Source organism: Mugil cephalus, chromosome 8 (genome assembly GCF_022458985.1).
Source record: "Mugil cephalus isolate CIBA_MC_2020 chromosome 8, CIBA_Mcephalus_1.1, whole genome shotgun sequence".
NCBI lineage: Eukaryota > Metazoa > Chordata > Actinopteri > Mugiliformes > Mugilidae > Mugil > Mugil cephalus.
This window is the reverse complement of record NC_061777.1, coordinates 15,931,060-15,956,730: the sequence shown is the minus strand read 5'-3', so window position 1 is coordinate 15,956,730 and position 25,671 is coordinate 15,931,060. Positions and strand designations below refer to the sequence as shown.

At 38.1% G+C, this 25,671-nt stretch overlaps 2 protein-coding genes across 2 annotated transcripts; both read left to right on the top strand.

The window, feature by feature from the left end:
* Positions 1–3,826: 3,826 nt before the first annotated feature.
* On the top strand, positions 3,827–15,776 carry LOC125012043 (arrestin domain-containing protein 3-like). The gene is made up of 6 exons (XM_047591638.1): positions 3,827–4,105; positions 7,977–8,034; positions 8,123–8,285; positions 14,471–14,567; positions 14,747–15,003; positions 15,534–15,776. Exons 1-6 carry the CDS (start codon positions 3,850–3,852, stop codon positions 15,774–15,776), a joined length of 1,074 nt encoding a protein of 357 aa, XP_047447594.1. The 5' UTR covers positions 3,827–3,849.
* Positions 15,647–25,343, top strand: LOC125012355 (arrestin domain-containing protein 3-like). The gene is made up of 6 exons (XM_047592271.1): positions 15,647–17,392; positions 21,878–21,935; positions 22,025–22,172; positions 22,471–22,567; positions 22,748–23,004; positions 23,539–25,343. Exons 1-6 carry the CDS (start codon positions 17,023–17,025, stop codon positions 23,974–23,976), a joined length of 1,368 nt encoding a protein of 455 aa, XP_047448227.1. The 5' UTR covers positions 15,647–17,022; the 3' UTR covers positions 23,977–25,343.
* Positions 25,344–25,671: the final 328 nt, after the last annotated feature.

The following is a 25,671-nucleotide window of genomic DNA, read 5'->3' as shown; positions in this document are numbered from 1 at the left end:
CAGAAGCTCTCAGATTCGATAAAGAGTTTTTGACATTGTTCTTTCTTGTAATTAACCTTTTTAAATGCAAGATAAGACTTGTCAGTGGTGATCACTTCTTTCTTCAGCACATCAATATACAACATAAGCTGACAGAGTGTGTGTGCAGCCCAGTACGGAAGGCAAAATAGAGGACAGGCTGATATTGTGTGTGTCTGAATTACCTGAATTTACAAGTATTCATGAGTGCCTTGTTCTAACCTTTTTCAGCCCTTCAGAACTGAGCGGATCCCAGCGATCTGATAAGTAAAAATTGCATACGATTTTTTTTTTTTATAAAAGCAGTCATTACTGCAAAATAAGAAAAAGAAAAAGAAACAATGTAACAAAAATATAAATATAACAATGTCAACAACATAACAAAATGGAAAACTAGAAAATTCCCTCTGGGAAATTTTGAAAGGGCCACTGGGGGCTACTGCCAGGGGTACCGTCTCTTTCAACATGGGAATTAGCACACTTAGCCTACATTTAGCACAGTCAGCTTACGGTTAGCACAGTTAACCCACATTTAGCACAGTTAACCCACATTTAGCACATTTAACCAAAATGTAGCACAGTTAGAACACTTTTGCCACATTTAACACAGTTAGCATACGGTTAGCGTATCTGTGTATCTGTTACTGTAATAACATAAAGTTACCTGTGTTTGTGTGTGTGTGGGTGACAAGGGCACGCTTACTCATGCGCATGTGTGTATGTAACTGGAATCACAAAGTTACCTGTGTTGTGTGTGTTGGGGGAGGAGTGTGTATTGGTGTGTGTTGTTGTAACATAAATGTATGGGAGACAGGGGTCAGCAGTCGGGGGTTGCCATGGCAACTCAAGGTGGTCATCAATGGCGACATAAGCGCGCTGGGCCACAGAGAAGAGGACGATTTTCTCCTTCGTTGGTCTCATGTCTGGGCTTACTGTAACAAAACTGTAGCTCCTATCAGTAAAACATGCAGACCGTGGGCGTCGTAAGGCCTTTCTGAACATTTTGATATGTTTTTTGTCTTTCTAGAGGAAATATTTTGGAGACAGGGGTCCCTTCTGCTTCTCTCAGGAAATCTTTGCATCACAGTCAATGGAAAACAGACACATTGTGAGAGACAGAACAAGTTTGTCTACAACTGTGGGAAAAATCATGTGTCTAGTTTGTAAACACCAGGCTTGTGTCTACTGTTTGAAGTTTAAATTAAGTCTCTAGGTGAAAGTAGGCCTGAGCAGCAGACACTTGAAAAACTCTTCTTCGCTGTTTTTTTTTTTTTTTTCCCGCCCATTCCGTTTATTTCAATGGAAAATGTTTCCAGTGACTCAGGCATTGCCCCGTGGCTCTAATTAGGTCAGTAGCAGTAGTCAGTTGAGCAAATAAGTAAACGAAAGCAACAGTATAATAATAAATACAAAGATTGCACAGAGAGGGAAATGTTAGCTTATCCATTTCCCACCACAGAAGTGAGCCTGTATCCCGTATATCACATGTGCAATACTACCTCTTGTGCAATACTACTTTACTACTTTGACACTTTAACTACAATGTCACTTCAAAATTTTTATTGATTATTTATCATTATTATCATCATTATTATTTATTTATTTATTTTATTTTTTTAACCATGCCTCACTTTATTTATTTTATTTTTTTTCTTTGTCATACCTTATCTGCTGTTTTAGAGTTTTATTTTATGCACCGCTCTTCGCCCTCCTAATTGCCCTTCAGGGATAAATAAAGTTTTTTCTGATTCTGATTCTGGCACATTTCAATAACAGCATCAGTTCCAGCTGCGCAATACTGCTGTCATCCTAGGATTTGAGTTTCAAACTCTGTCCATATCCACCTTTTACTACAGGTGAGGATGGAGGAGCCCCTGCCGCACACACTTGGAGAGAGTCTGCACTCGCATGAATTCTGTGAGAAGTAATTTGCTGGACATATAGACGAAAAACTGTAACAAAAGTATCGACCTCAGCACGATGGTATCGATCTTTATATCCACACTATCGATATTTAGATCGATACGCCCAGCCCTTGCAGGCAGTTCTCTTGCCCCGTGACAGGGGTCATTCACGACCCCAGACATTCTTCTTGTGATTCCACGGCTGCAGAGTAAGTGACAGCAAGCTAGGCTAGGTAGGATATACAGCTACCAAGTAACGCAAGATAGCAATAACGTTTTGTTTGTTTGTTTTTTCATGAAATGTGCGTTTTGTGGGCTATAGTTTGTATGTGTAAAGAATTTAGATATGAAACATAACCCGTAAACTAATACAGGTACGCGTACCCCTGGGGGTTCTTGAAGACACTGCAGAAGGTACGTGAGATATAAAATAATATTATTAATAAAAATAATATCAATTCAAAAACTACTTTAAAATAGTTATTTAATAAATATTCTAATTGAAAGTTATCATATAATCCAATTGTAAGTTCATAGAATATAATTTATTTTCAGAAAGGGGCTTTAGAATCACCAATGAACCTCACCATTCAACCTAACCAGTATCACCAATTAAGTACAGGGACCTGGTCGACCACTTTGTGAAGTGGTGTGGGGAGAACCACCTGCAGCTCAACGTGACGAAGACAATGGTGGTGGACTTCAGGTGGAACAAGCCCTTGACCTCTCCTGTCTGCATCGGTGGGACGGATGTGGAGATGGTACCTGCATACAAGTACCTGGGGGTCTCACTGGACAATAAACTGGACTGGTCCACTAACACAGAGGCCGTCTACAGGAAGGGCCTGGGCCGGCTTTACTTCCTGGGGAGGCTCAGGTCCTTCAATGTCTGCAACAAGATGCTGCAGATGTTATATCAGTCTGTTGTGGCGAGCACCATCTTCTTTGCTGTGGTGTCCTGGGGTGCAGGATTCATTTAATCCTGCTGCTCTAAGGAACGATACAGAAAATAGTTCCTCCCAACTGCAATAAGACTTTACAATTCATGTAAATGTGTCAGAGCCACCATCACAGAACTGCACTAAATCTACGTGTCACCTTTCACTGTCATCTTTGCACTTCAAGTATATGTTGTACAGTCAAGTACCTATATGCATATATTAAAGTTATACTATATATCATATTATATCATGTCTTGTCTGTGTGTATGTATATACATATGACACATGTGCATATTATTATTATTAGATACTGTTGCTGCTGCCATTATTAGTACTACATACTGTTATTATTATAGAATGCTATATACTGGTATTATTATATATTCTTATTATTCTTATATATTATTATATACTATACTACTATTATATACTGTTTTGTTATAGTTACAATAAAATTGCCATCATATCATCAGTAGTACTGTCATCATCTTGTCCATCTTGTCCTTTTCTAGTATTTTATTCTATTGTATTTTATTGTATTCAAATACCAGACTACTATGACAACCTAATTTCCCTTCAGGGATGAATAAAGTTATCTATCTATCTATCTATCTATCTATCTATCTATCTATCTATCTATCTATCTATCTATCTATCTATCTATCTATCTATCTATCTATCTATCTATCTATCTATCTATCTAAATAAGACACTGTTGCTGCAGCGCTTTTATCAGACAAAAATTATTTTCTCCTATTAGGGGGTACTTCGCTGAAAAAGAATATTTCACAGAGGGTACATTACAGAAAAAAGATTTAAGTATCAGTGGTACAGCGACGAAAAACTGTAACAAAAGTATCGATCCGATACCGATTATGCCCTTGGTATCGATACTATCCATATTTAGATCGATACGCCCATCCCTAGTTTTACAAAGTCAACCAGCGAATTGTCAATAGAGTCACCAACTGGCAACTGGAAACAGCATGTCTCCGATAAAGGACTTCAGCCTGACTTATGAAGCGATTAACGAGGATATCACTTTCTCTGTGGGAGATACCATTACAGGGACCGTTACTTTCAATTTGACAAAAGACACCAAAATCAAAAGCGTCCTGGTAAAAGTCAAAGGGGATGCGAACGTCCGCTGGACAGAATTGAATTTGACTCACAAGTCAACCTTCACTGCGCACATTAGATATTTCAAACTGAAAGAATACTTAGTGGCAGAAAACACTCGAGGTAAGACCAAGAAATGTCTGATTGTTGTAGATCTATTCTAAAATTATGGACGGAATTTGTGTAATCTGTAGACCCGTGTACAAAACAAGTTCAGCGAGAGGAACAGTACATGGGTGACTCCCATTTACTGGAAAGTTTGTTTGTACCGGACGTATCTGTTTATGTTATATTTACAAACGGAACAGTTATGAAATCGGTTCGGTAACGCTGAGATAAGCTGCTATGCGTTGGAGTAACTTAATATAAATTGCTTACGATAAACTAGAACTAACGCTTTTATGAGAGTAATTACATTATGAGAAATTGCAGATTTTTAATCACTAAAAGGAATTTATTTTCAACATCCTACCCCAGTTGCTATAGCATTTACTTCTTTTTAGTACATTTTGGCAACAAAGTGAAAATAACTAAGATAACGAGAATGTAATGAGAACTTTAAATACATGTCTTGATGAATATTAGACTTAGAACCATTTAGTGATCCACCGGGATACTTAACTTATATTTCCAGCAGCTAATAACAAAAAGAGAAATACAGAAATATAATGTACAATAAACAATAAAACTTTCTTAACAGATTAAACTCCAAATTACAAGTATTGCACAGGGATGGTGCATTGGGTGCGTGACTAGAACTGTGGCCCATTTCCTCCTGGCCCCGAGTGAGTCACAAACTGTAGTAAATATTCAAAGTGTTTGTGAGATGTTGTAGCAAATGTGTATGTTGAATGTAGACTTTTGATGACAATGTTGTGGGAGTGTGATGTTGTGCCCTTTCAAAAAAATGCAAACCCCTAAATCCACGCTCCACATTCGTTTTTTTTTTTTTTTAATTTGACAATACAATACAGACAATACAGACATGAGCAAAGTGTGAACAATGTGTGTGTGCGCGTGTATGTATGTGAGACCTTTGATAGTGTTACATTTGATAATTACACGTTTACCAGCAAATTGTGAATATAATAATAGGCAAATAATAATTATTATTACTTTATTATTACATAACAATTAAATAAGAATAGATAATGATCAATAATAATTAAATGATAATTATTACATATTACATTATATATTAAGAATGTATAAGGTAATATAATGCTTCCATTAATAATTATTCAAAAAGAAAATAATAAAATAAGAAAGAAATAACAAGACAAGCAGACATGTACAAAACAATTAATAATAATAGTGATAATAATTACTATAATGTAGGATAGTGGAGGAGGAGGGATGAGGAAGACAAATCTCTATGAGACAGATTTATTTATGTATTTTGTTTTTATTCTTTTTTGAGGTGTCTCGGGCCCCTGCCAAACCACTGGGGACCGGCCTAAGGCTCCACACTCCACACTGAGACTTAACCCCCCAGTAGCACCCTGAAGCTCCAGAGTAGTTGTAGTTATGAGTCCTAAATCACTTGATGACCATAACTCCAGCAGGCGCTGGCGATCATATGCTAACTCACAGAGTGGATGCACTGTTGCTAGTGTGACTTCATGAGCATAGTGTTCTTGGCGATGGTTAGGGCCACTAGTAGAAGTTTATTGTTTGGGTTTGTCAGGGTTGTTGCAGAGGTGTCGATGTGGAATTCCCACCAGGCTGTCAGAGTTGCTGATATTATTAACATTTTAAAACACTGATATTGCTTGATCGTCTGACTGAGGAATGGGAGATATGAGATAGTGATGTTTTTGCAAATTGCCTGTTCTGTGTCCAACCAAGTGCTGTCTGATTGATGAAGGTGGATCCATTTTAGGATGTATTGTAATTTGTTTGCCAGGTAATAATCATAAAAGTTTGGTGCTGTAAGTCCTCCATGTGTTTTTGGTTTCTGTAAGGTTGTATGTTTCATTCTAAACGTTTTGTTTTTTCCAGTTAAATTTTGTTATAATCGAATCTAGGGATTTGAACCATGATGTTCTGGGTTGAGATGGAATCATTGTGAATAGGTAGATAATTTTGGGAAGTATTGTCATTTTGATCGTGCTATACGGCCTAATAAAGAAAGTGGTAGGTTCGTCCAGCGGAGGAGATTGTCTGATATTGATTTCAGTAATGGTGTGTAATTTAGACTAAGCAACTGTGAAAGGTTGGGAAGTTAGTTGGTGATAACAGTGGCGGAAGGTGCTGTGTATAGAATTTTTATCCAGTTAATAAATGATTCTCCAAAGCCAAATTTATACATAGTGGATATGAGAAATTACCAATTAACCCTATCAAATACCTTTTCTGAGTGTGGTAATGATAGTTTGTACATGGTGCTTGGAAGAATAGTCAATTATGTTGTATGTAAAGTCTGCGTGTGTTATTGGAGGAGTGTCTGCCTTTAATGAAACTTGTCTAGTCTAGATGGATTACGGATGGCATTGCTTTTTCTAGTCTGTGGACAAGTGCTTTGGTGATAATTTTGATGTCAGCGTTTATGAGAGAAATTGGACAGTAGCTTGAGGGTAGTGATTGGTCTTTGCCAGGTTTAAGAATTACTGAAATTATGGCTGTATTCATTGTTGGTGGCAATTTTGCGGCTTGTTTTATTTTAATAATAAGCCTTGTAAGGAGTGGGGCTAAGATGGGCCACAAGTGCTTATAGAACTCAGCAGGGAAGCCATCAGGTCCAGGTGATTTGTTGTTAGGCATGAGTTGGAGAGCATGCAATAATTCTTCTTTAGTCAATGGTTCTACAAGTATGGCAGTTTGAAAGGAGTTGATCCAGTCTGGAATTGGGTTCATTTCTGATGAATATAGTTTTGTATAGAAATCTTTAAAGATTCTATTCATTTCCACTGGTGCTTGTGTTGGCTTCCCTGCTGAGTCCTTGATGACAGGGATGGACATTATTTCTTTGTTTGCTTTGATTAGATTTGCTATAGGTTGCTGTTATAGTCAAATTGTTCTTTTCTGAGTCTGTGTAAAACAAATTTGGTTTTCTTATTTATTATATCATTCAATTGAGATTTGTGTTTCCCAAGTTTGCTCTGTATATCTTCTGATGGATTATTTATAATAATACTTTCAAGGTGTGTGATTTTTTGTTCCAATTTAGTTTCTCCTTCTTGTTCTTTCTTTTTACTGTTAGTTGAGAATGAAATGATGATACCTCTTAACTTCTTTACCCATTTCCCATAGGAGTGATGGAGAAGACTTGGGGAATCATTCATTTCTAGGAAGGATGCCCACTCCTTTTTAATGAACTTGTTAAAGTCCGGATTACTGAGGAGAGATGTGCTGAAGCGCCATCTGGGGCTAGATTTAGGTAGACTGAGTCACTTCCATGTGAATGTTTCTGGTGCATGGTCACTGATGGTTATTGGATGAATTTTTTAATCTAAAATATTTGGGATTACAGAATTACTAGTGAGGGAATAGTCAATGCGTGAAAATGACAGGTGAACGGGTGAAAAGAATGAATATTGTTTTGTTGTATACACCAACCATTGCCAAGACCAATATCACTCATGAACTGTTTTATTGTGTCTGTGCCAGTTGGGTTTATTTGTGGTGTTACTTCTATAAGTTAATGATTGTGTTAAAGTCGCCTCCTATTACTATGGGACCATTTGAGTTGATGGTAATGAAAGACAAGAAGTTATTGAAAAAGGAAGGGTTATCAGAATTTGGACCATAAATATTGCCAATTGTTAGTGGGTTGTTGTCGATTGTTATATTTATTATGATTAAACTCTCTACATTCTAAATTATGAGTATTTTTTTCACTTTGTTTTTTTTTTTTTTTTAATAAAAACACATTAAAAGTTGATGAATTACTTTCACTGTATTTACAGGACCATGTGAATCTCACAGTTTTAATCAGTCACTGGGTGACTAAAGTCTGTAACGGATGGCTAAATCATTGTTAATACTTTTGCAGGCACTGTGCTTCCCAAAGGTATCCATGTGTTTAACTACAGGATTCAAATCCCACGGGAGTAAGTGAGGATTTTTTGCTACTAGCATTAGCTTCTGTGTTATTGTTTGCTCTTGCCAATACATTCATTTTCTGCCATTGTCTTGCAGGGATTTGCCATCATCCTTCAGGGATGGACATCCTTCATGGAATCATGGACATATTACCTACATGCTTGAAGCAAAAATATCCAGGAGCTGGCGGAGGCCTTCAAGAACACGAAAAGAGATCAGTTTTGTTTCAAAGACCTTTCCGTATGTTGGTCAAGTAATGGTAAGCGTGTCACTTGTTACTTGCTATAAATGCGTGAGGGGGGGGGGGATTTAGACAATAAGTTGCATGATGAAAAGAAAACTGGGTTAATTGAAGGAATGGGTTGAGTAAAATTGAGCAATAAAAATCTAATAAAATCTGATGTGTTCATGTTTTACAGCGTTCACAGTCTGGTTCAGTGATTAAAGACATAGGGATCTTCTCCAAAGCAAAAGTTAAATTGTCTGCTACTGTTAACAAGACGGTCTGCTCTCCAGGTAAATTATACAAAAAGGCCGTATACTGATATCTGATATATTTCTTTCTCAGAAGGAGGCTGTTCAGTTATACTTGTATATGTACGTGAAGATGTAGTAAATATGTGATAATAATGTAAAAATATATTATGTGAGAAAAACTGGTGCATACTCAAATGTGATTTGTTTTTGATAGGTGACACATTGTCTGTTGTTGTCAAAATCGCCAACTCGTCTTCCAAAAATGTGAAGCCCAAATTCAAATTGGTGCAGATGACAGTGTACCATGCAGGTGGCTACAGAAAGAGAAAACAAAAAATTCTAGCCAAAGTGGTTGGTGACACTATCAAGCCAAGATCTGAGGAAACAGTCTCCTACCAGCTGACAGTTCCTCCTGATGCCGTTTACAGTATCCATAACTGTAAAATCCTCACGGTAGAATATAACCTCAAGGTATGTAACATCATGGTATCAATATGTAAACTCAGAAAGGAATTAATTGCTTTTGTTTTAGTCAACCAGAAACACACATCGATCAACATCATCATAATCCCCAGTGAAGTGAAGGGCGCTGATTATGTTGTTGTCATTGCACCTGTCAGTGGGCAGGATATATTAGGCAGTAAGGCAGCAACATCAGATTTGAAGTCTTGGAAGCAGGACAAATGGGAAAGTCAAAGGATTTCAGAGAGTTGGTCTGAAATAGGTGTGCACATCCCCTACCTGAGGAATACATAGCTTGGGGTTGGGCTTGGTCTGTGTCAATGTTCAGGTGGTGGTGCATATCAAAGTAACATTCACATAAATGCCAGGACCCAGGTGTCCCAGAAGATCATTACATCTTAACTAGATTATCGGTGTCATTCACCAGCTTATAGTATATAGTATAATAGTGTGCCAGCCTAGTCTGCCAACTAACCCGATTTAAGACATATTTGAATGTTTTCCAAAAACTTTATTTCGAATTTCTGTCTGTCTTTCAGGCATATGTGGACATCAGTTTTGCATTTGACCCAGAGGTGGTGTTTCCACTGGCCATCGTTCCACCTAACCTTGTTGCCATGCACCTCAGTGAGGTTGCGAGGCCTTACCCACCCGGAGCCGTTGGGGCACAAAGTTACAGCGACTTCCCTCCTCCAACCTTCCTTGCTGGATCTCATCCCCTACCCACAGGCCCTATTGCTAACGAATACCCAGCACCACGTCCGTCTCATCCTGCAAACATAGGGAGTGGCTACAATAGCCAGTGGCCACAAAATCTTTCTCCATACAGTTTTTCAGCTGGAGCTCTTCTGCCACCTTTAGTGCAGCCTCCAGACATTACGGTTCCACCACAGTTTCAGCAGGGCGAAGATCCTCCATCCTACACGACCCTTTACCTATCTCCTCACAGTACTCCTGGCAGTGGGTCAGATCACAACAATTAGCACTCTTTACCTACATTTAGCACAGTTACCTGTGTTGTGTGTGTAGTGGGAGGAGTGTGTGTTGGTGTGTTTTGTTGTTGTAACATAAATGTATGAGTAAAAAATGAACAAAAATCTCGGCCCTTCAGAGATCAGTCTTAATGGGAGTAGACCAAAATTTGTTTTTGAGCTGAAGCTTCTACAATGACATACAGTACAAAAAAGTCAGTGCCAAAATCAGAATTCACATCAGCATCAGAGCGCAAAAACCCGGGTCGACGCAGCATTTCATTTTACATGAAGCTGAGCCGATAAAATTCTGAGTCAATTGCCGGGTCGGTTTGACCCAGGTCAACCCTTTCACATCAAGTTAAAAACCCGGGTCAAGCCGGTGTGAACGGGGCTTTAGAATCACCAATCAACCTCACCAATCATCCTAACCAGAATCACCAATCAATCTAACCAGCATGTCTTTGGATAATGGGAGGAAACTGAAGTACCCAGGGAGAACCCGCACAGTTTCAGGGAGAACACAAGGCCACCACTGTGCCTAATTATTTTATGTTCAAACATTTTTATTCATATTGAAATTAACTATTTTATGTTACCAAGTTTTAGGGTATTGTTTGTGTTTTTATTTTCAAATAGTTCAAAAGAAACCTCTATAGATGAACAATGTTTTGTACAGTTACGGTTGTCTTCAATAAATAAGACACTGTTGCTACAGGGCTGTGCTTTACATCTTTTTTCAAACAAAAATGCTTTTCGGGGGTAGTGGGTATGACAACCTAATTTCCGGGGCTGAATAAAGTAATCAATCAATCAATCTATCTATCTATCTATCTATCTATCTATCTATCTATCTATCTATCTATCTATCTATCTATCTATCTATCTATCTATCTATCTATCTATCTATCTAAATAAGACACTTGCTACAGGGTTGTGCTTTACATCTTTTTTTTTCAAAAATGTTTTTTTCCGATTAGCGGGTACTTCTCTGAAAAAAAAAAATTCACAGAGGATGCATCACTCAAAAAAGGTTTAAGAATCAGTGGTATAGAGACGAAACCGTTACAAAAGTATCGATCCGATACCGATGATGCCCTTGGTATCGATACGCCCATCCCTAGTTTTACAAAGTCAACCAGCGAATTGTCAACAGAGTCACCAACTGGCAACTGGAAACAGCATGTCTCCGATAAAGGACTTCAGCCTGACTTATGAAGCGATTAACGAGGATATCACTTTCTCTGTGGGAGATACCATTACAGGGACCGTTACTTTCAATTTGACAAAAGACACCAAAATCAAAAGCGTCCTGGTAAAAGTCAAAGGGGATGCGAACGTCCGCTGGAAAGAAAATAATTGGATTTACAAGTCAACCTTCACTGCGCACATTAGATATTTCAAACTGAAAGAATACTTAGTGGCAGAAAACACTCGAGGTAAGACCAAGAAATGTCTGATTGTTGTAGATCTATTCTAAAATTATGGACGGAATTTGTGTAATCTGTAGACCCGTGTACAAAACTAAGTTCAGCGAGAGGAACAGTACATGGGTGACTCCCATTTACTGGAAAGCTTTGTTTGTACCGGACGTATCTGTTTATGTTAATTTCAAACGGAACAGCTATGAAATCGGTTCTGGTAACTGCGTGTGAGATCACAGCTCACGCTATGGCACGCTATGGAGTAACTTAATATAAATTGGCATTACAAAAAAATTAAAACTAAAGAACTAACGATGCATGTTTATGAGATGTATATATATACATGAGACAATTCAGATTTTTAATCAGTCGTTTAAAAGGGAATCTTATTTTCACATACCCATACCCCAGTTTGCTATAGCATTTACTTCTCGTTTTAGTCACATTTTGGGCAACAAAGTAAAAAAGACTAACTGATAACAGAAATGATCAGATGAGAAAGCCCTTTTAAAATACATGTTCTTGTTGAATATTAGACTTAGACCCAACTTTAGTGATCCCACCGGGATGACTCCCTCGGGGAAACTATATTTCCAGCAGCTATATACAAAAAAGAAATACGAGAAATAAACAATGTACAATAAACGATAAACTCTTAACAGATTAAACTCCAAATTACAAGTATTGCACAGGGATGGTGCATTGGGTGCGTGACTAGAACTGTGGCCCATTTCCTCCTGGCCCCGAGTGAGTCACAAACTGTAGTAAATATTCAAAGTGTTTGTGGGATGTTGTAGCAAATGTGTATGTTGAATGTAGACTTTTGATGACAATGTTGTGGGAGTGTGATGTTGTGCCCCTTCAAAAAAATGCAAACCCCTAAATCCACGCTCCACATTCGTTTTTTTTTTTTTTTTAATTTGACAATACAATACAGACAATACAGACATGAGCAAAGTGTGAACAATGTGTGTGTGTGTGTGTGTGTGTGTGTGTGCATGTGTGTGAGACCTTTGATAGTGTTACATTTGATAATTACACGTTTACCAGCAAATTGTGAATATAATAATAGGGAAATAATAATAATTATTACATTATTATTACATAACAATTAAATAAGAATAGATAATGATCAATAATAATTAAATGATAATTATTACATATTACATTATATATTAAGAATGTATAAGGTAATATAATGCTTCCATTAATAATTATTTAAAAAGAAAATAATAAAGAAAGAAAGAAATGGCAATTTTGCGGCTTGTTTTATTTTAATAATAAGCCTTGTAAGGAGTGGGGCTAGGATGGGCCACAAGTGCTTATAGAACTCAGCAGGGAAGCCATCAGGTCCAGGTGATTTGTTGTTAGGCATGAGTTGGAGAGCATGCAATAATTCTTCTTTAGTCAATGGTTCTACAAGTGTGGCAGTTTGAAAGGAGTTGATCCAGTCTGGAATTGGGTTCATTTCTGATGAATATAGTTTTGTATAGAAATCTTTAAAGATTCTATTGATTTCCACTGGTGCTTGTGTTGGCTTCCCTGCTGAGTCCTTGATGACAGGGATGGACATTATTTCTTTGTTTGCTTTGATTAGATTTGCTATAGGTTGCTGTTATAGTCAAATTGTTCTTTTCTGAGTCTGTGTAAAACAAATTTGGTTTTCTTATTTATTATATCATTCAATTGAGATTTGTGTTTCCCGAGTTTGCTCTGTATATCTTCTGATGGATTATTTATAATAATACTTTCAAGGTGTGTGATTTTTTGTTCCAATTTAGTTTCTCCTTCTTGTTCTTTCTTTTTACTGTTAGTGGAGAATGAAATGATGATACCTCTTAAAACTCTTTACCCATTTCCCATAGGAGTGATGGAGAAGACTTGGGGAATCATTCATTTCTAGGAAGGATGCCCACTCCTTTTTAATGAACTTGTTAAAGTCCGGATTACTGAGGAGAGATGTGCTGAAGCGCCATCTAGGGCTAGATTTAGGTAGACTGAGTCACTTCCATGTGAATGTTTCTGGTGCATGGTCACTGATGGTTATAGGATGAATTTTTTAATCTAAAATATTTGGGATTACAGAGTTACTAGTGAGGGAATAGTCAATGCGTGAAAATGACAGGTGAACGGGTGAAAAGAATGAATATTGTTTTGTTGTATACACCAACCATTGCCAAGAACAATATCACTCATGAACTGTTTTATTGTGTCTGTGCCAGTTGGGTTTATTTGTGGTGTTACTTCTATAAGTGAATGACTGTGTTAAAGTCGCTTCCTATTATTATGGGACCATTTGAGTTGATGGTAATGAAAGACAAGAAGTTATTGAAAAAGGAAGGGTTATCAGAATTTGGACCATAAATATTGCCAATTGTTAGTGGGTTGTTGTCGATTGTTATATTTATTATGATTAAACTCTCTACATTCTAAATTATGAGTATTTTTTTCACTTTGTTTTTTTTTTTTTTTTTATAATAAAACACATTAAAAGTTGATGAATTACTTTCACTGTATTTACAGGACCATGTGAATCTCACAGTTTTAATCAGTCACTGGGTGACTAAAGTCTGTAACGGATGGCTAAATCATTGTTAATACTTTTGCAGGCACTGTGCTTCCCAAAGGTATCCATGTGTTTAACTACAGGATTCAAATCCCTTGGGGGTAAGTGAGGAGTTTTTGCTACTAGCATTAGCTTCTGTGTTATTGTTTGCTCTTGCCAATACATTCATTTTCTGCCATTGTCTTGCAGGGATTTGCCATCATCCTTCAGGGATGGACATCATTCACGGAATCATGGACATATTACCTACATGCTTGAAGCAAAAATATCCAGGAGCTGGCGGAGGCCTTCAAGAACACGAAAAGAGATCAGTTTTGTTTCAGAGACCTTTCCGTATGTTGGTCAAGTAATGGTAAGCGTGTCACTTGTTACTTGCTATAAATGTGTGAGAGAGAGGGTGGGGGTGGGGGGTGGGGGGGGGGTATTTTAGACAATAAGTTGCATGATGAAAAGAAAACTGGAAAACTGGGTTAATTGAAGGAATGGGTTGAGTAAAATTGAGCAATAAAAATCTAATAAAATCTGATGTGTTCATGTTTTACAGTGTTCACAATCTGGTTCAGTGACTAAAGACATAGGGACCTTCTCCAAAGCAGAAGTTCAATTGTCTGCTACTGTTAACAAGACGGTCTGCTCTCCAGGTAAATTATACAAAAAGGTTGTATACTGACTGATATCTGATATATTTCTTTCTCAGAAGGAGGCTGTTCAGTTAGACTTGTATGTGTACGTGAAGATGTAGTAAATATGTGATAATAATGTAAAAATATATTATGTGAGAAAAACTGGTGCATACTCAAATGTGATTTGTTTTTGATAGGTGACACGTTGTCTGTTGTTGTCAAAATCGCCAACTCGTCTTCCAAAAATGTGAAGCCCAAATTCAAATTGGTGCAGACGACCGTGTACCATGCAGGTTTCTACAGAAAGACAAAACAAAAAATTCTAGCCAAAGTGGTTGGTGACACTATCAAGCCAAGATCTGAGGAAACAGTCTCCTACCAGCTGACAGTTCCTCCTGATGCCGTTTACAGTATCCATAACTGTGAAATCCTCACGGTAGAATATAACCTCAAGGTATGTAACATCATGGTATCAATATGTAAACTCAGAAAGGAATTAATTGCTTTTGTTTTAGTCAACCAGAAACACACATCGATCAACATCATCATAATCACCAGTGAAGTGAAGGGTGCTGGTTATGTTGTTGTCATTGCACCTGTCAGTGGGCAGGATATATTAGGCAGTAAGGCAGCAACATCAGATTTGAAGTCTTGGAAGCAGGACAAATGGGAAAGTCAAAGGATTTCAGAGAGTTGGTCTGAAATAGGTGTGCACATCCCCTACCTGAGGAATACATAGCTTGGGGTTGGGCTTGGTCTGTGTCAATGTTCAGGTGGTGGTGCATATCAAAGTAACATTCACATAAATGCCAGGACCCAGGTGTCCCAGAAGATCATTACATCGTAACTAGATTATCGGTGTCATTCACCAGCTTATAGTATATAGTATAATAGTGTGCCAGCCTAGTCTGCCAACTAACCCGATTTAAGACATATTTGAATGTTTTCCAAAAACTTTATTTCGAATTTCTGTCTGTCTTTCAGGCATATGTGGACATCAGTTTTGCATTTGACCCAGAGGTGGTGTTTCCACTGGCCATCGTTCCACCTAACCTTGTTGCCATGCACCTCAGTGAGGTTGCGAGGCCTTACCACCCGGAGCCGTTGGGGCACAAAGTTACAGCGACTTCCCTCCTCCAACCTTCCTTGCTGGATCTCATCCCCTACCCACAGGCCCTATTGCTAACGAATACCCAGCACCACGTCCGTCTCATCCTGCAAACATAGGGAGTGGCTACAATAGCCAGTGGCCATAAAATCTTTTTCCATACAGTTTTTCAGCTGGAGCTCTTCTGCCACCTTTAGTGCAGCCTCCAGACATTACGGTTCCACCACAGTTTCAGCAGGGCGAAGATCCTCCATCCTACATGACCCTTTACCTATCTCCTCACAGTACTCCTGGCAGTGGGTCAGATCACAACAATTAGCACTCTTTACCTACATTTAGCACAGTTACCTGTGTTGTGTGTGTAGTGGGAGGAGTGTGTGTTGGTGTGTTTTGTTGTAACATAAATGTATGAGTAAAAAATGAACAAAAATCTCGGCCCTTCAGAGATCAGTCTTAATGGGAGTAGACCAAAATTTGTTTTTGAGCTGAAGCTTCTACAATGACATACAGTACAAAAAAGTCAGTGCCAAAATCAGAATTCACATCAGCATCAGAGCGCAAAAACCCGGGTCGACGCAGCATTTCATTTTACATGAAGCTGAGCCGATAAAATTCTGAGTCAATTGCCGGGTCGGTTTGACCCAGGTCAACCCTTTCACATCAAGTTAAAAACCCGGGTCAAGCCGGTGTGAACAGGGCTTTAGAATCACCAATCAACCTCACCAATCATCCTAACCAGAATCACCAATCAATCTAACCAGCATGTCTTTGGATAATGAGAGGAAACTGAAGTACCCAGGGAGAACCTGCACAGTTTCAGGGAGAACACAAGGCCACCACTGTGCCTAATTGTTTTATGTTCAAACATTTTTATTCATATTGAAATTAACTATTTTATGTTACCATTTTTTAGGGTATTGTTTGTGTTTTTATTTTCAAATAGTTCAAAAGAAACCTCTATAGATGAACAATGTTTTGTACAGTTACGGTTGTCTTCAATAAATAAGACACTGTTGCTACAGGGCTGTGCTTTACATCTTTTTTCAAACAAAAATGCTTTTCGGGGGTAGTGGGTATGACAACCTAATTTCCGGGGCTGAATAAAGTAAGTAATCAATCAATCAATCAATCAATCTATCTATCTATCTATCTATCTATCTATCTATCTATCTATCTATCTATCTATCTAAATAAGACACTTGCTACAGGGTTGTGCTTTACATCTTTTTTTTTCAAAAATGTTTTTTTCCGATTAGCGGGTACTTCTCTGAAAAAAAAAATTCACAGAGGATGCATCACTCAAAAAAGGTTTAAGAATCAGTGGTATAGAGACGAAACCGTTACAAAAGTATCGATCCGATACCGATGATGCCCTTGGTATCAATATTATCGATATTTAGATCGATACGCCCAGCCCTACTTTTACAAAGTCAATCAGCGAATTGTCAACAGAGTCACCAACTGGCAACTGGAAACAGCATGTCTCCGATAAAGGACTTCAGCCTGACTTATGAAGCGATTAACGAGGATATCACTTTCTCCGTGGGAGATACCATTACAGGGACCGTTACTTTCAATTTGACAGAAGACACCAAAGTCAAAAGCGTCCTGGTAAAAGTCAAAGGGGATGCGAACGTCCGCTGGACCGAGTGGAAAGGGAATGAGAGGAGAACCTACAGTGCGCACAGGAGATATTTCAAACTGAAAGAATACTTCGTAGAAGAAAACACTCAAGGTAAGACCAAGAAATGTCGCCTCGTCTTAATTAGCAAGCTGGAGAAAGTTTATTGTATTCTAAAATTATGGACGGAATTTGTGTAATTTGTAGACCCGCGTACAAGACGAAACTAACCTCATTCAGCGAGAGGCACAGGATGTGGGTTGTACACGTGACTCCCCTATTTACTGGAAAGTTTACCTTGTACCAATTCCTGAATGCTCCTCCCTTTACTATTACGTATTCAGTTTGCTTTGGCATTTACTTCTCGTTTTAGTCACATTTTGGGCAACAAAGTAAAAAAGACTAACTGATAACAGGAGTGATCAGTATGTATTTCCAGCAGCTATATAGAAAAAAAAAGAAAAAAAGAAAAGAAATACAAAAAATAAACAATGTACAATAAACAATAAACTCTTAACAGATTAAACTGCAAATTATAAATATTGCACAGTGGGTGACTAGAACTCCTTCACTTCTGTCCTCTGTGGCCTATTTCCTCCTGGCCCCGAGTGAGTCACAAACTATAGTAAATATTCAAAGTGTTTGTGGGATGTTGTAGCAAATGTGTATGTTGAATGTAGACTTTTGATGACAATGTTGTGGGAGTGTGAAATGCCCCTTCAAAAAACAAAACTGCAAACCCCTAAATCCACGCTCCACGTTCTTTTTTTCATTATTATTTGACAATACAATACAGATAATAAACAAAGTGTGAACAATGTTTGTGTATGTGTGTGTGTGCATGCATGTGTGAGACTTTGCATAGTGTTACATTTGATAATTACATGTTTACCAGCAAATTGTGAATATAATAATAGAGAAATAATAATAATTACATATTATATTATATTATATTATATTATATTATATTATATTATATATTAAGAATATATGATGTAATATAATGCCTCCATTAATAATTATTTAAAAAGAAAATAATAAAGAAAGAAAGATATAACAAGACAAGCAGACATGTACAAAACAATTCATAATAATAGTGATAATAATGACTATCATGAAATATAGGATATAGGAATATAATAGGAATATATAAAGGATGAGGAAGACAAATCTTTATGAGACTGATCTATTTATTTATTTTATTTTTATTCATTTTCATGAGGTGTCTCAGGCCCCTGCCAAACCACTGGGGACCGGCCTAAGGCTCCACGCACCCTCCATCCCCTGCCACCAACCGCGTGTAGCATAATTTCTATTTTTTTTTTTTTTTTGGTGACTATATGTGGTGCATTAAAATCAAGGTGTGTGTAGTGCATTAAAATTAATATGTGTGTAGTGCATTAAAACAAGAACAGGGTGGCCATGGGCTGTTTTTGTTCGACTTTTTTATTTTTTTCTCCTTTCCTTGATGTTAAATGCGAGATGAATAGCAGTGATATGCAATGTGCCACCAGTCCAGGGCAGAAAGGGAAGGGTGAGAGGCCAGGAGGGGCATAGAGACCCCAGGTCAAGGTCCACTGGGTGTGGTCGCACAGGGACCCGAGGCCTTAGTATTAGAAGCTAATAACCATCATAGTTATATCTGTCATCCCTCCTCTCCCTCCCTTGATATCTGTATGGTTAGTTCATTACAGTAATAATAATAATAACAATAAAAATAATGGTAATAGCATTATCAATTACAACCGCAAGAAATTATAGGAAAGGGGCAGTAGAGGACAGCTAAGTGAATAAGTTATAACTAAAGAAGACTGTGATGTGATATCAATGTAATGACATTGATGCTTCTAGTGGAATTGGCTCTCAGGCATCATGAAGGACTGTTTTGTGAGGAGAAAATGAGTGGTGACCAAATGGAGAGGGGTTCTCTTGCAAGCTCTTGATTGAAGTCTTCCACTGAGATGTAGATGGTTAAAAGATTTTTCCAGTGAGTAATATTTATGTTGTGTTTGGATTTCCAGTTCATGAGGATAGTTTTCTTGGCGATGGTCGGTGCGACTAGTAGAAGTTTATTGTTTGGGTTTGTCAGGTTTGTTGCAGAGGTGTCACAGAGTAAGCAGAGGGAGGGAAACAGGGTGACATGGCAACCCAAGGAGACAGAGAGTGATTTGGTGACCTTGCTCCAGAATTGTTGGACAGGTGTGCAGTGCCCGAATGTGTGAAGATAGGTGTCCGGTTTATTTTGCATGCAGTTTGTGCAGATTTTTGATGTGAATCATTTTTGCCAATTTCTGTCCCATGTCGTGACTCCTATGGAGTATTTTGTATTGTATAAGTTGTAAATTTGCATTTCTAGATATGGAGTAAATGTTTCTGCAGATGTGGTTCCAGAAATCGGCATCAGTAGCAATTGCCAGTTCTTTTTCTCCATTTCGATGTAGGTATTGATAGTGCTGTGTCAGATTGTAAAAAGATTTGGTATATTTTTGAAAGGACTTTCTTTTTTGGATGGATGTTAATCAGGTTTGAACTTGGTGGGGGTAAATCTAAGTTAATGGTTTTGATATTGTATTTTGCTTGAACTGATGATTTAAGTTGAAGGTATTCCAGAAACTGGTTGCTCCTGATGCTGTACTCCTGGACTAAGCGGGTAAATGGGATCAGTGTGTTGCTATGGACTATGTGTTGTGTGTTATGCCTTTTTGTGACCATGTGGGAAGGTGAAGTGTTCTTTTATTGCTGAGAAAGTCAGGATTGTTCCAGAGTGGTGTGAATTTGGAAGGACCCAATGGTAAGTTTGTGACTTTGTGGAATTCCCACCAGACTGTCAGAGTTGCTGATATTATTAACATTTTAAAACACTGATATTGCTTGATCGTCTGACTGAGGAATGGGAGATATGAGATAGTGATGTAATTGCAAATTGCCTGTTCTGTGTCCAACCAAGTGCTGTCTGATTGATGAAGGTGGATCCATTTTAGGATGTATTGTAATTTGTTTGCCAGGTAATAATCATAAAAGTTTGGTGCTGTAAGTCCTCCATGTGTTTTTGGTTTCTGTGAGGTTGTGAGTTTCATTCTTGGCGTTTTGTTTTTCCAGTAAAATTTTGTTATAAAATAAAAAAGTTGTGCTATCGTGATATTGTTAAAAAAGGAGTTGATCTGGTCTTAAGTTGGGTTTATTTCTGATAATATAGTTTTGTATAAAAGTCTTTAAAGATTGTATTGATTTCCAGTGGTACTTGTGCCCCTTGTGCACCTGCCCCTTGGGGCATGACAGGGATGCATGTTTTTTCTTTATTGTTACATCCCCAACAGGGCACAAATAGTCTAGGAGAACATAGAGAGGTAACAATTAATGTAAAGACAAAAAACAATGGATTGAACCAACGGCTGACTGCAATAAATTTATTCACTAACAGACTTCACACAGGGAAAAGACTTTCTCAGACAAAAACAATGCCGGCAATCACACGCACACACTCGATCCCCTGGCTGCAGCTCCACACATCTCATCACTGAACCACGAGCGGCGTTTATAGGGCCTAGCTTTTAATCAGCTGATCCGCTGTTGTTATAGTGAAATTGTTCTTGTCTGAGTCTGCGTATAAGGAATTTGTTTTCCTTATTTATTATATCATTCAATTTAGATTTGTGTATCCCGAGTTTGCTCTGTATATCTTCTGATGGATTATTTATAACAATACTTTCAAGGTGTGTGATTTTTTTGTTCCAATTTAGTTTATTCTCTTGTTCTTTCTTTTTGCTGTGAGTGGAGAATGAAATTATGATACCTCTTAACTTCTTTACCCATTTCCCATAGTATTGATGGAGAAGATTTTGGGGAGTCATTTATTTCTAGGAAGGATGCACACTCCTTTTTAATGAACTTGTCGAAGTCCGGATTACTGAGGAGAGATGTGCTGAAGCGCCATCTAGGGCTAGATTTATGTAGACTGAGTCACTTCCATGTGGATGTTTCTGGTGCATGGTCACTGATGGTTATAGGATGAATTTTTAACCTAGAATATTTGGGATTATAGATTTACTAGTGAGGAAATAGTCAATGCGTGAAAATGACAGGTGAACTGGTGAAAAGGGTGAATATTGTTTTTTTGTATACGCCAACCATTGCCAAGACCAATATCACTCATGAACTGTTTTATTGTGCCTGTGGAGTGCCAGTCGTATTTATCTGTGGTGTTAATTCTGTCTATTGATGGGTTAATGACTGTGTTAAAGTCGCCTCCTATTATTATGGGACCATTTAAGTTGATGGTAATGAAAGAGAAGAAGTTATTGAAAAAGGAAGGGTTATCAGAATTTAGACCATAAATATTGACAATTGTTAGTGGGTTGTTGTGAATTGTTATATTTATTTTAATGAAACACTCTACATTCTAAATTATGGGTATTTTTTTTACTCTGTTTTTTATTTTATTTTTTTGTAAAGAAAAAACACATTAAATGTTGAAGAATTACTTTCACTGTATTTGGAGAACCATGTGAAGCTTACAGTTTTAATCAGTTACTTGGGTGAAGGCTCTGACTTTTCTAAGGTCTGTAACGGATGGCTTAATCATTGTTAATACTTTTGCAGGCACTGTGTTTCCCAAAGGTATCCATCAGTTTAACTTCAGGTTTCAAATCCCGCAGGGGTAAGACGGGATTTTTTTGCTACTAGCATTAGCTTCTGTGTTGTTGTTTGCTCTTGCAAATACATTAATTTGCTGCCTCTATCTTGCAGGGATTTGCCATCATCCTTCAGGGGGAATCATGGACATATTACCTACATGCTTGAAGCAAAAATATCCAGGAGCTGGCGGAGGCCTTCAAAAACACAAACAGAGATCAGTTTTGTTTCAAAGACCTTTCCGTATGAAGGTCAAGTAATGGTAAGTGTGTCACTTGTTACTTGCTATAAATGTGATAGATAGATAGATAGATAGATAGATAGATAGATAGATAGATAGATAGATAGATAGATAGATAGATAGATAGATAGATAGATAGATTGTTAGATAGATACATAGATAGATAGATAGATAGATAGATAGATAGATAGATAGATAGATAGATAGATAGATAGATAGATGGAATGGGTTGAGTAAAATTGAGCAATAAAAATCTAATAAAATCTAATGTGTTTATATGTTTTTTTTTTTGTTTTTTTTTGTTTTTTGTTTTTTACAGTGTTCACAGTCTGGTTCAGTGACTAAAGACATAGGGACCTTCTCCAAAGCAGAAGTTCAATTGTCTGCTACTGCTAACAAGAAGGTCTGCTCTCCAGGTAAATTATACAAAAAGGTCATATACTGATATCTGATATATTTCTTTACTAACTCAGAAGGAGGCTGTTCAGTTATACTTGTATATGTACATGAAGACGTAGTAAATATGTGATAATAATGTAAAAATATATTACTTGAGAAAAACTGGTGCATACTCAAAAGTGATTTGTTTTTGATAGGTGACACGTTGTCTGTTGTTGCCAAAATCACCAACTCTTCTTCCAAAAATGTGAAGCCCAAATTTAAATTGGTGCAGACGACAGTGTACCATGCATCCGGCTCCAGAAAGATAAAAGAAAAAATTCTAGCCAAAGTGGTTGGTGACGCTATCGAGCCAAGATCCGAGAAAACAGTCTCCTGCCGGCTGAAAATTCCTGCTGATGCCATTTACAGTATCCATAACTGTGAAATCCTCACAGTAGAATATAACCTCAAGGTATGTAACATCATGGTATCAATATGTAAACTCAGAAAGGAATTAATTGCTTTTGTTTTAGTCAACCAGAAACACACATCGATCAACATCATCATAATCACCAGTGAAGGGCGCTGATTATGTTGTTGTCATTGCACCTGTCAGTGGGCAGGATATATTAGGCAGTAAGGCAGCAACATCAGATTTGAAGTCTTAGAAGCAGGAAAAATGGGAAAGTCAAAGGATTTCAGAGAGTTGGTCTGTAATGGGTGTGCACGTCCGTTACCTGAGGAAGACATGGCACCAGGATGGAAGGACTGGGGTTGTGCTTGGTCTGCGTCAATGTTCAGGTGGTGGTGCATATCAAAGTAACATTCACATAAATGCCAGGACCCAGGTGTCCCAGAAGATCATTACATCGTAACTAGATTATTGGTGTCATTTATGAAAACTTATAAAGCTTATAAAAAATATATCTATGTGCCAACTAAACTGACTTAAGTCATGTTTGAATGCTTTCCCAAACTTTGTTTAGAATTTCTCTCTGTCTTTCAGGCATATGTGGACATCAGTTTTGACTTTGACCCAGAGGTGGTGTTTCCACTGGCCGTCGTTGCACCTAAACTTGTTGCCATGCACCTCAGTGAGGTTGCAAGGCCTAACCCACCCGAAGCCGTTGGGGCGCAAAGTTACAGTGACTTCCCTCCTCCAACCTTCCCTGCTGGATCTCATCCCCTACCTGCAGGCCCTATTGCTAACGAATACCCAGCACCACGTCCACCTCAGCCTGCAAACGTAGGGAGTGGCTCCAATAGCCAGTGGCCACAAAATCTTGCTAGATGCAACTTTTTAGCTACAGCTCCCGTGCCACCTTTAGTGCAGCCTCCAGCCATCACGGTTCCACCACAGTTTCAGCAGGGCGAAGAACCTCCACCCTACACGACCCTGTACCCACCTCCTCCTTACGATACTCCTGCCAGTGGGTCAAGCTGAGCCTCAAGCATAACCCAGAAAGCATGAGTTAACTATTTATTATCCAGTCTATCATACATTTGCTCTTTTAAAGAATGAACATGGAGTTTGTATCGGTACTAGTGTTCTGTCATTAAGTTCATTGTTCATTAAAAACTTATTTTCACTTGGTTACTTATTCTTATCCATATGTATGGATATGCACAAGCTTTTAACTTATTCTACATGTAAGCGTGATGTTTACCATTTTTTGAAAGGTCAACAAGCCTCAGATTTTTCACAGACAACTTGAAAAATGGTTAACCTGGATCGTTTTTTGCTTATTTTGATCACATTGTTCATGGTGCATCAGGATGGAGAAAAACATCATGTGATCACTCAAGCCCCTTGCACCCCTCCTCCTCAAAAACCTGTCCCATGCCTCACTAACAAGTGGGGCAATCCTATTCAACCATTTTCTCCTTATAACAGATTTATGCTCTTTAAAACTAATTAGTAGTCCATGGGGTTGCAGCACAGTGGTTGTAAATAGTTTTCTTGCCAGACAAAGTTGTAAACGCGAACTGTTTTCTTGGGTAGGGGTGAGCACAGTCTGAACTGTGATCCACAGGGTTTTTCTGTAACAGTATTATACACAATCGGTTGCAGCTCATACAAATCAGATGTAAATGGCACAAAACTACTGGACTTTGTTTACAAGGCCTATGCCAACCATCTACTATAGCAGCAGGTGGAAAGTAGGAATAAAAATGGCTGTGATGAAGGCCCTTTTTCATCATTTAGACTGAAAAACTGAACTGACAGTATATCACATGGACACCTGAGTTTTATCGATTCAAGTACATGCGATGAAATAACTGACTCATAGACAGATGAAGATTGGAACTAATTTATTGTGTGCTTGGATGTGTTTCTCTGTTTTCTCAGCTGCCACTGATTAGCTTAACTTAATAAGCTTAGGAAAAGAGACAGTGATGTTGCAGTATATTGTGTATATTATGAAATCTTGTGTGATAATGTTTCTTACCTTTGCTGTCTCCTCAGGTGTTGAGTGTAAAAGAGTTCACCGCAGGCCTGAACGCCTTTTTAAAAGGCCCGGGAGAGGCCATTAGAATAGTTGGAAAGCAGGTACCAAATGTTGGTCTATGATAAAGAAGTGGTAGGGCTTAACATGTAATTGGTGGGAGCCTATAAAAGGGAGCCTGGGCACATAGAGGGATTGATGATGATGATGATGATGATGATGATGATGATGATGATGATTGACTGGCAGGCAGTGACTCCTACCTCAGCCCAACAAAGTGTAACAAATATGTTTTTCCCTTTTTGTCTTTTAAGTCATTTTTGTATTACATTTGTACTGATGAAATAAAGACTTGGTTGGTCTTCACTGCATCTGAGTCTCTGGATTCCTGTTCCAATCCAACTGCTATTAGGCCATCCCAACTATGGCAAGAGTTACATTTTTAACCATCTGTCAAAATGATCTTCATGGGGTTTTGGAGGGGTTGATTGGACTGAGCTATAAGGTGCGTGTCAGTGTGATCTGTTAAATCCTGATACTTGCACAAGCTGCACTTGCCCTTAAAGAAGTTTTAGAAAGATTAGGGGTGCCTCTGTTCTAGCATCTGCTACGAAGTAAAATACCTGGCTGGTATCGGCATTACCGATCTGATACCAATACTTTGTATAAATACACCCCAATGTGTCTGGTAA

Excerpts from the sequence above, each read along its gene's own strand:
- LOC125012043 (XM_047591638.1), top strand. The coding sequence starts at position 3,850 with ATGTCTCCGATAAAGGACTTCAGCCTGACTTATGAAGCGATTAACGAG. Across the intron at positions 4,106-7,976 it reads AGTGGCAGAAAACACTCGAG|GCACTGTGCTTCCCAAAGGT; the intron begins GTAAGACCAAGA and ends ATACTTTTGCAG. Across the intron at positions 14,568-14,746 it reads CAAGACGGTCTGCTCTCCAG|GTGACACGTTGTCTGTTGTT; the intron begins GTAAATTATACA and ends TGTTTTTGATAG.
- LOC125012355 (XM_047592271.1), top strand. The coding sequence starts at position 17,023 with ATGATGCCCTTGGTATCAATATTATCGATATTTAGATCGATACGCCCA. Across the intron at positions 22,173-22,470 it reads CGTATGAAGGTCAAGTAATG|TGTTCACAGTCTGGTTCAGT; the intron begins GTAAGTGTGTCA and ends TGTTTTTTACAG. Across the intron at positions 23,005-23,538 it reads CAGTAGAATATAACCTCAAG|GCATATGTGGACATCAGTTT; the intron begins GTATGTAACATC and ends TCTGTCTTTCAG.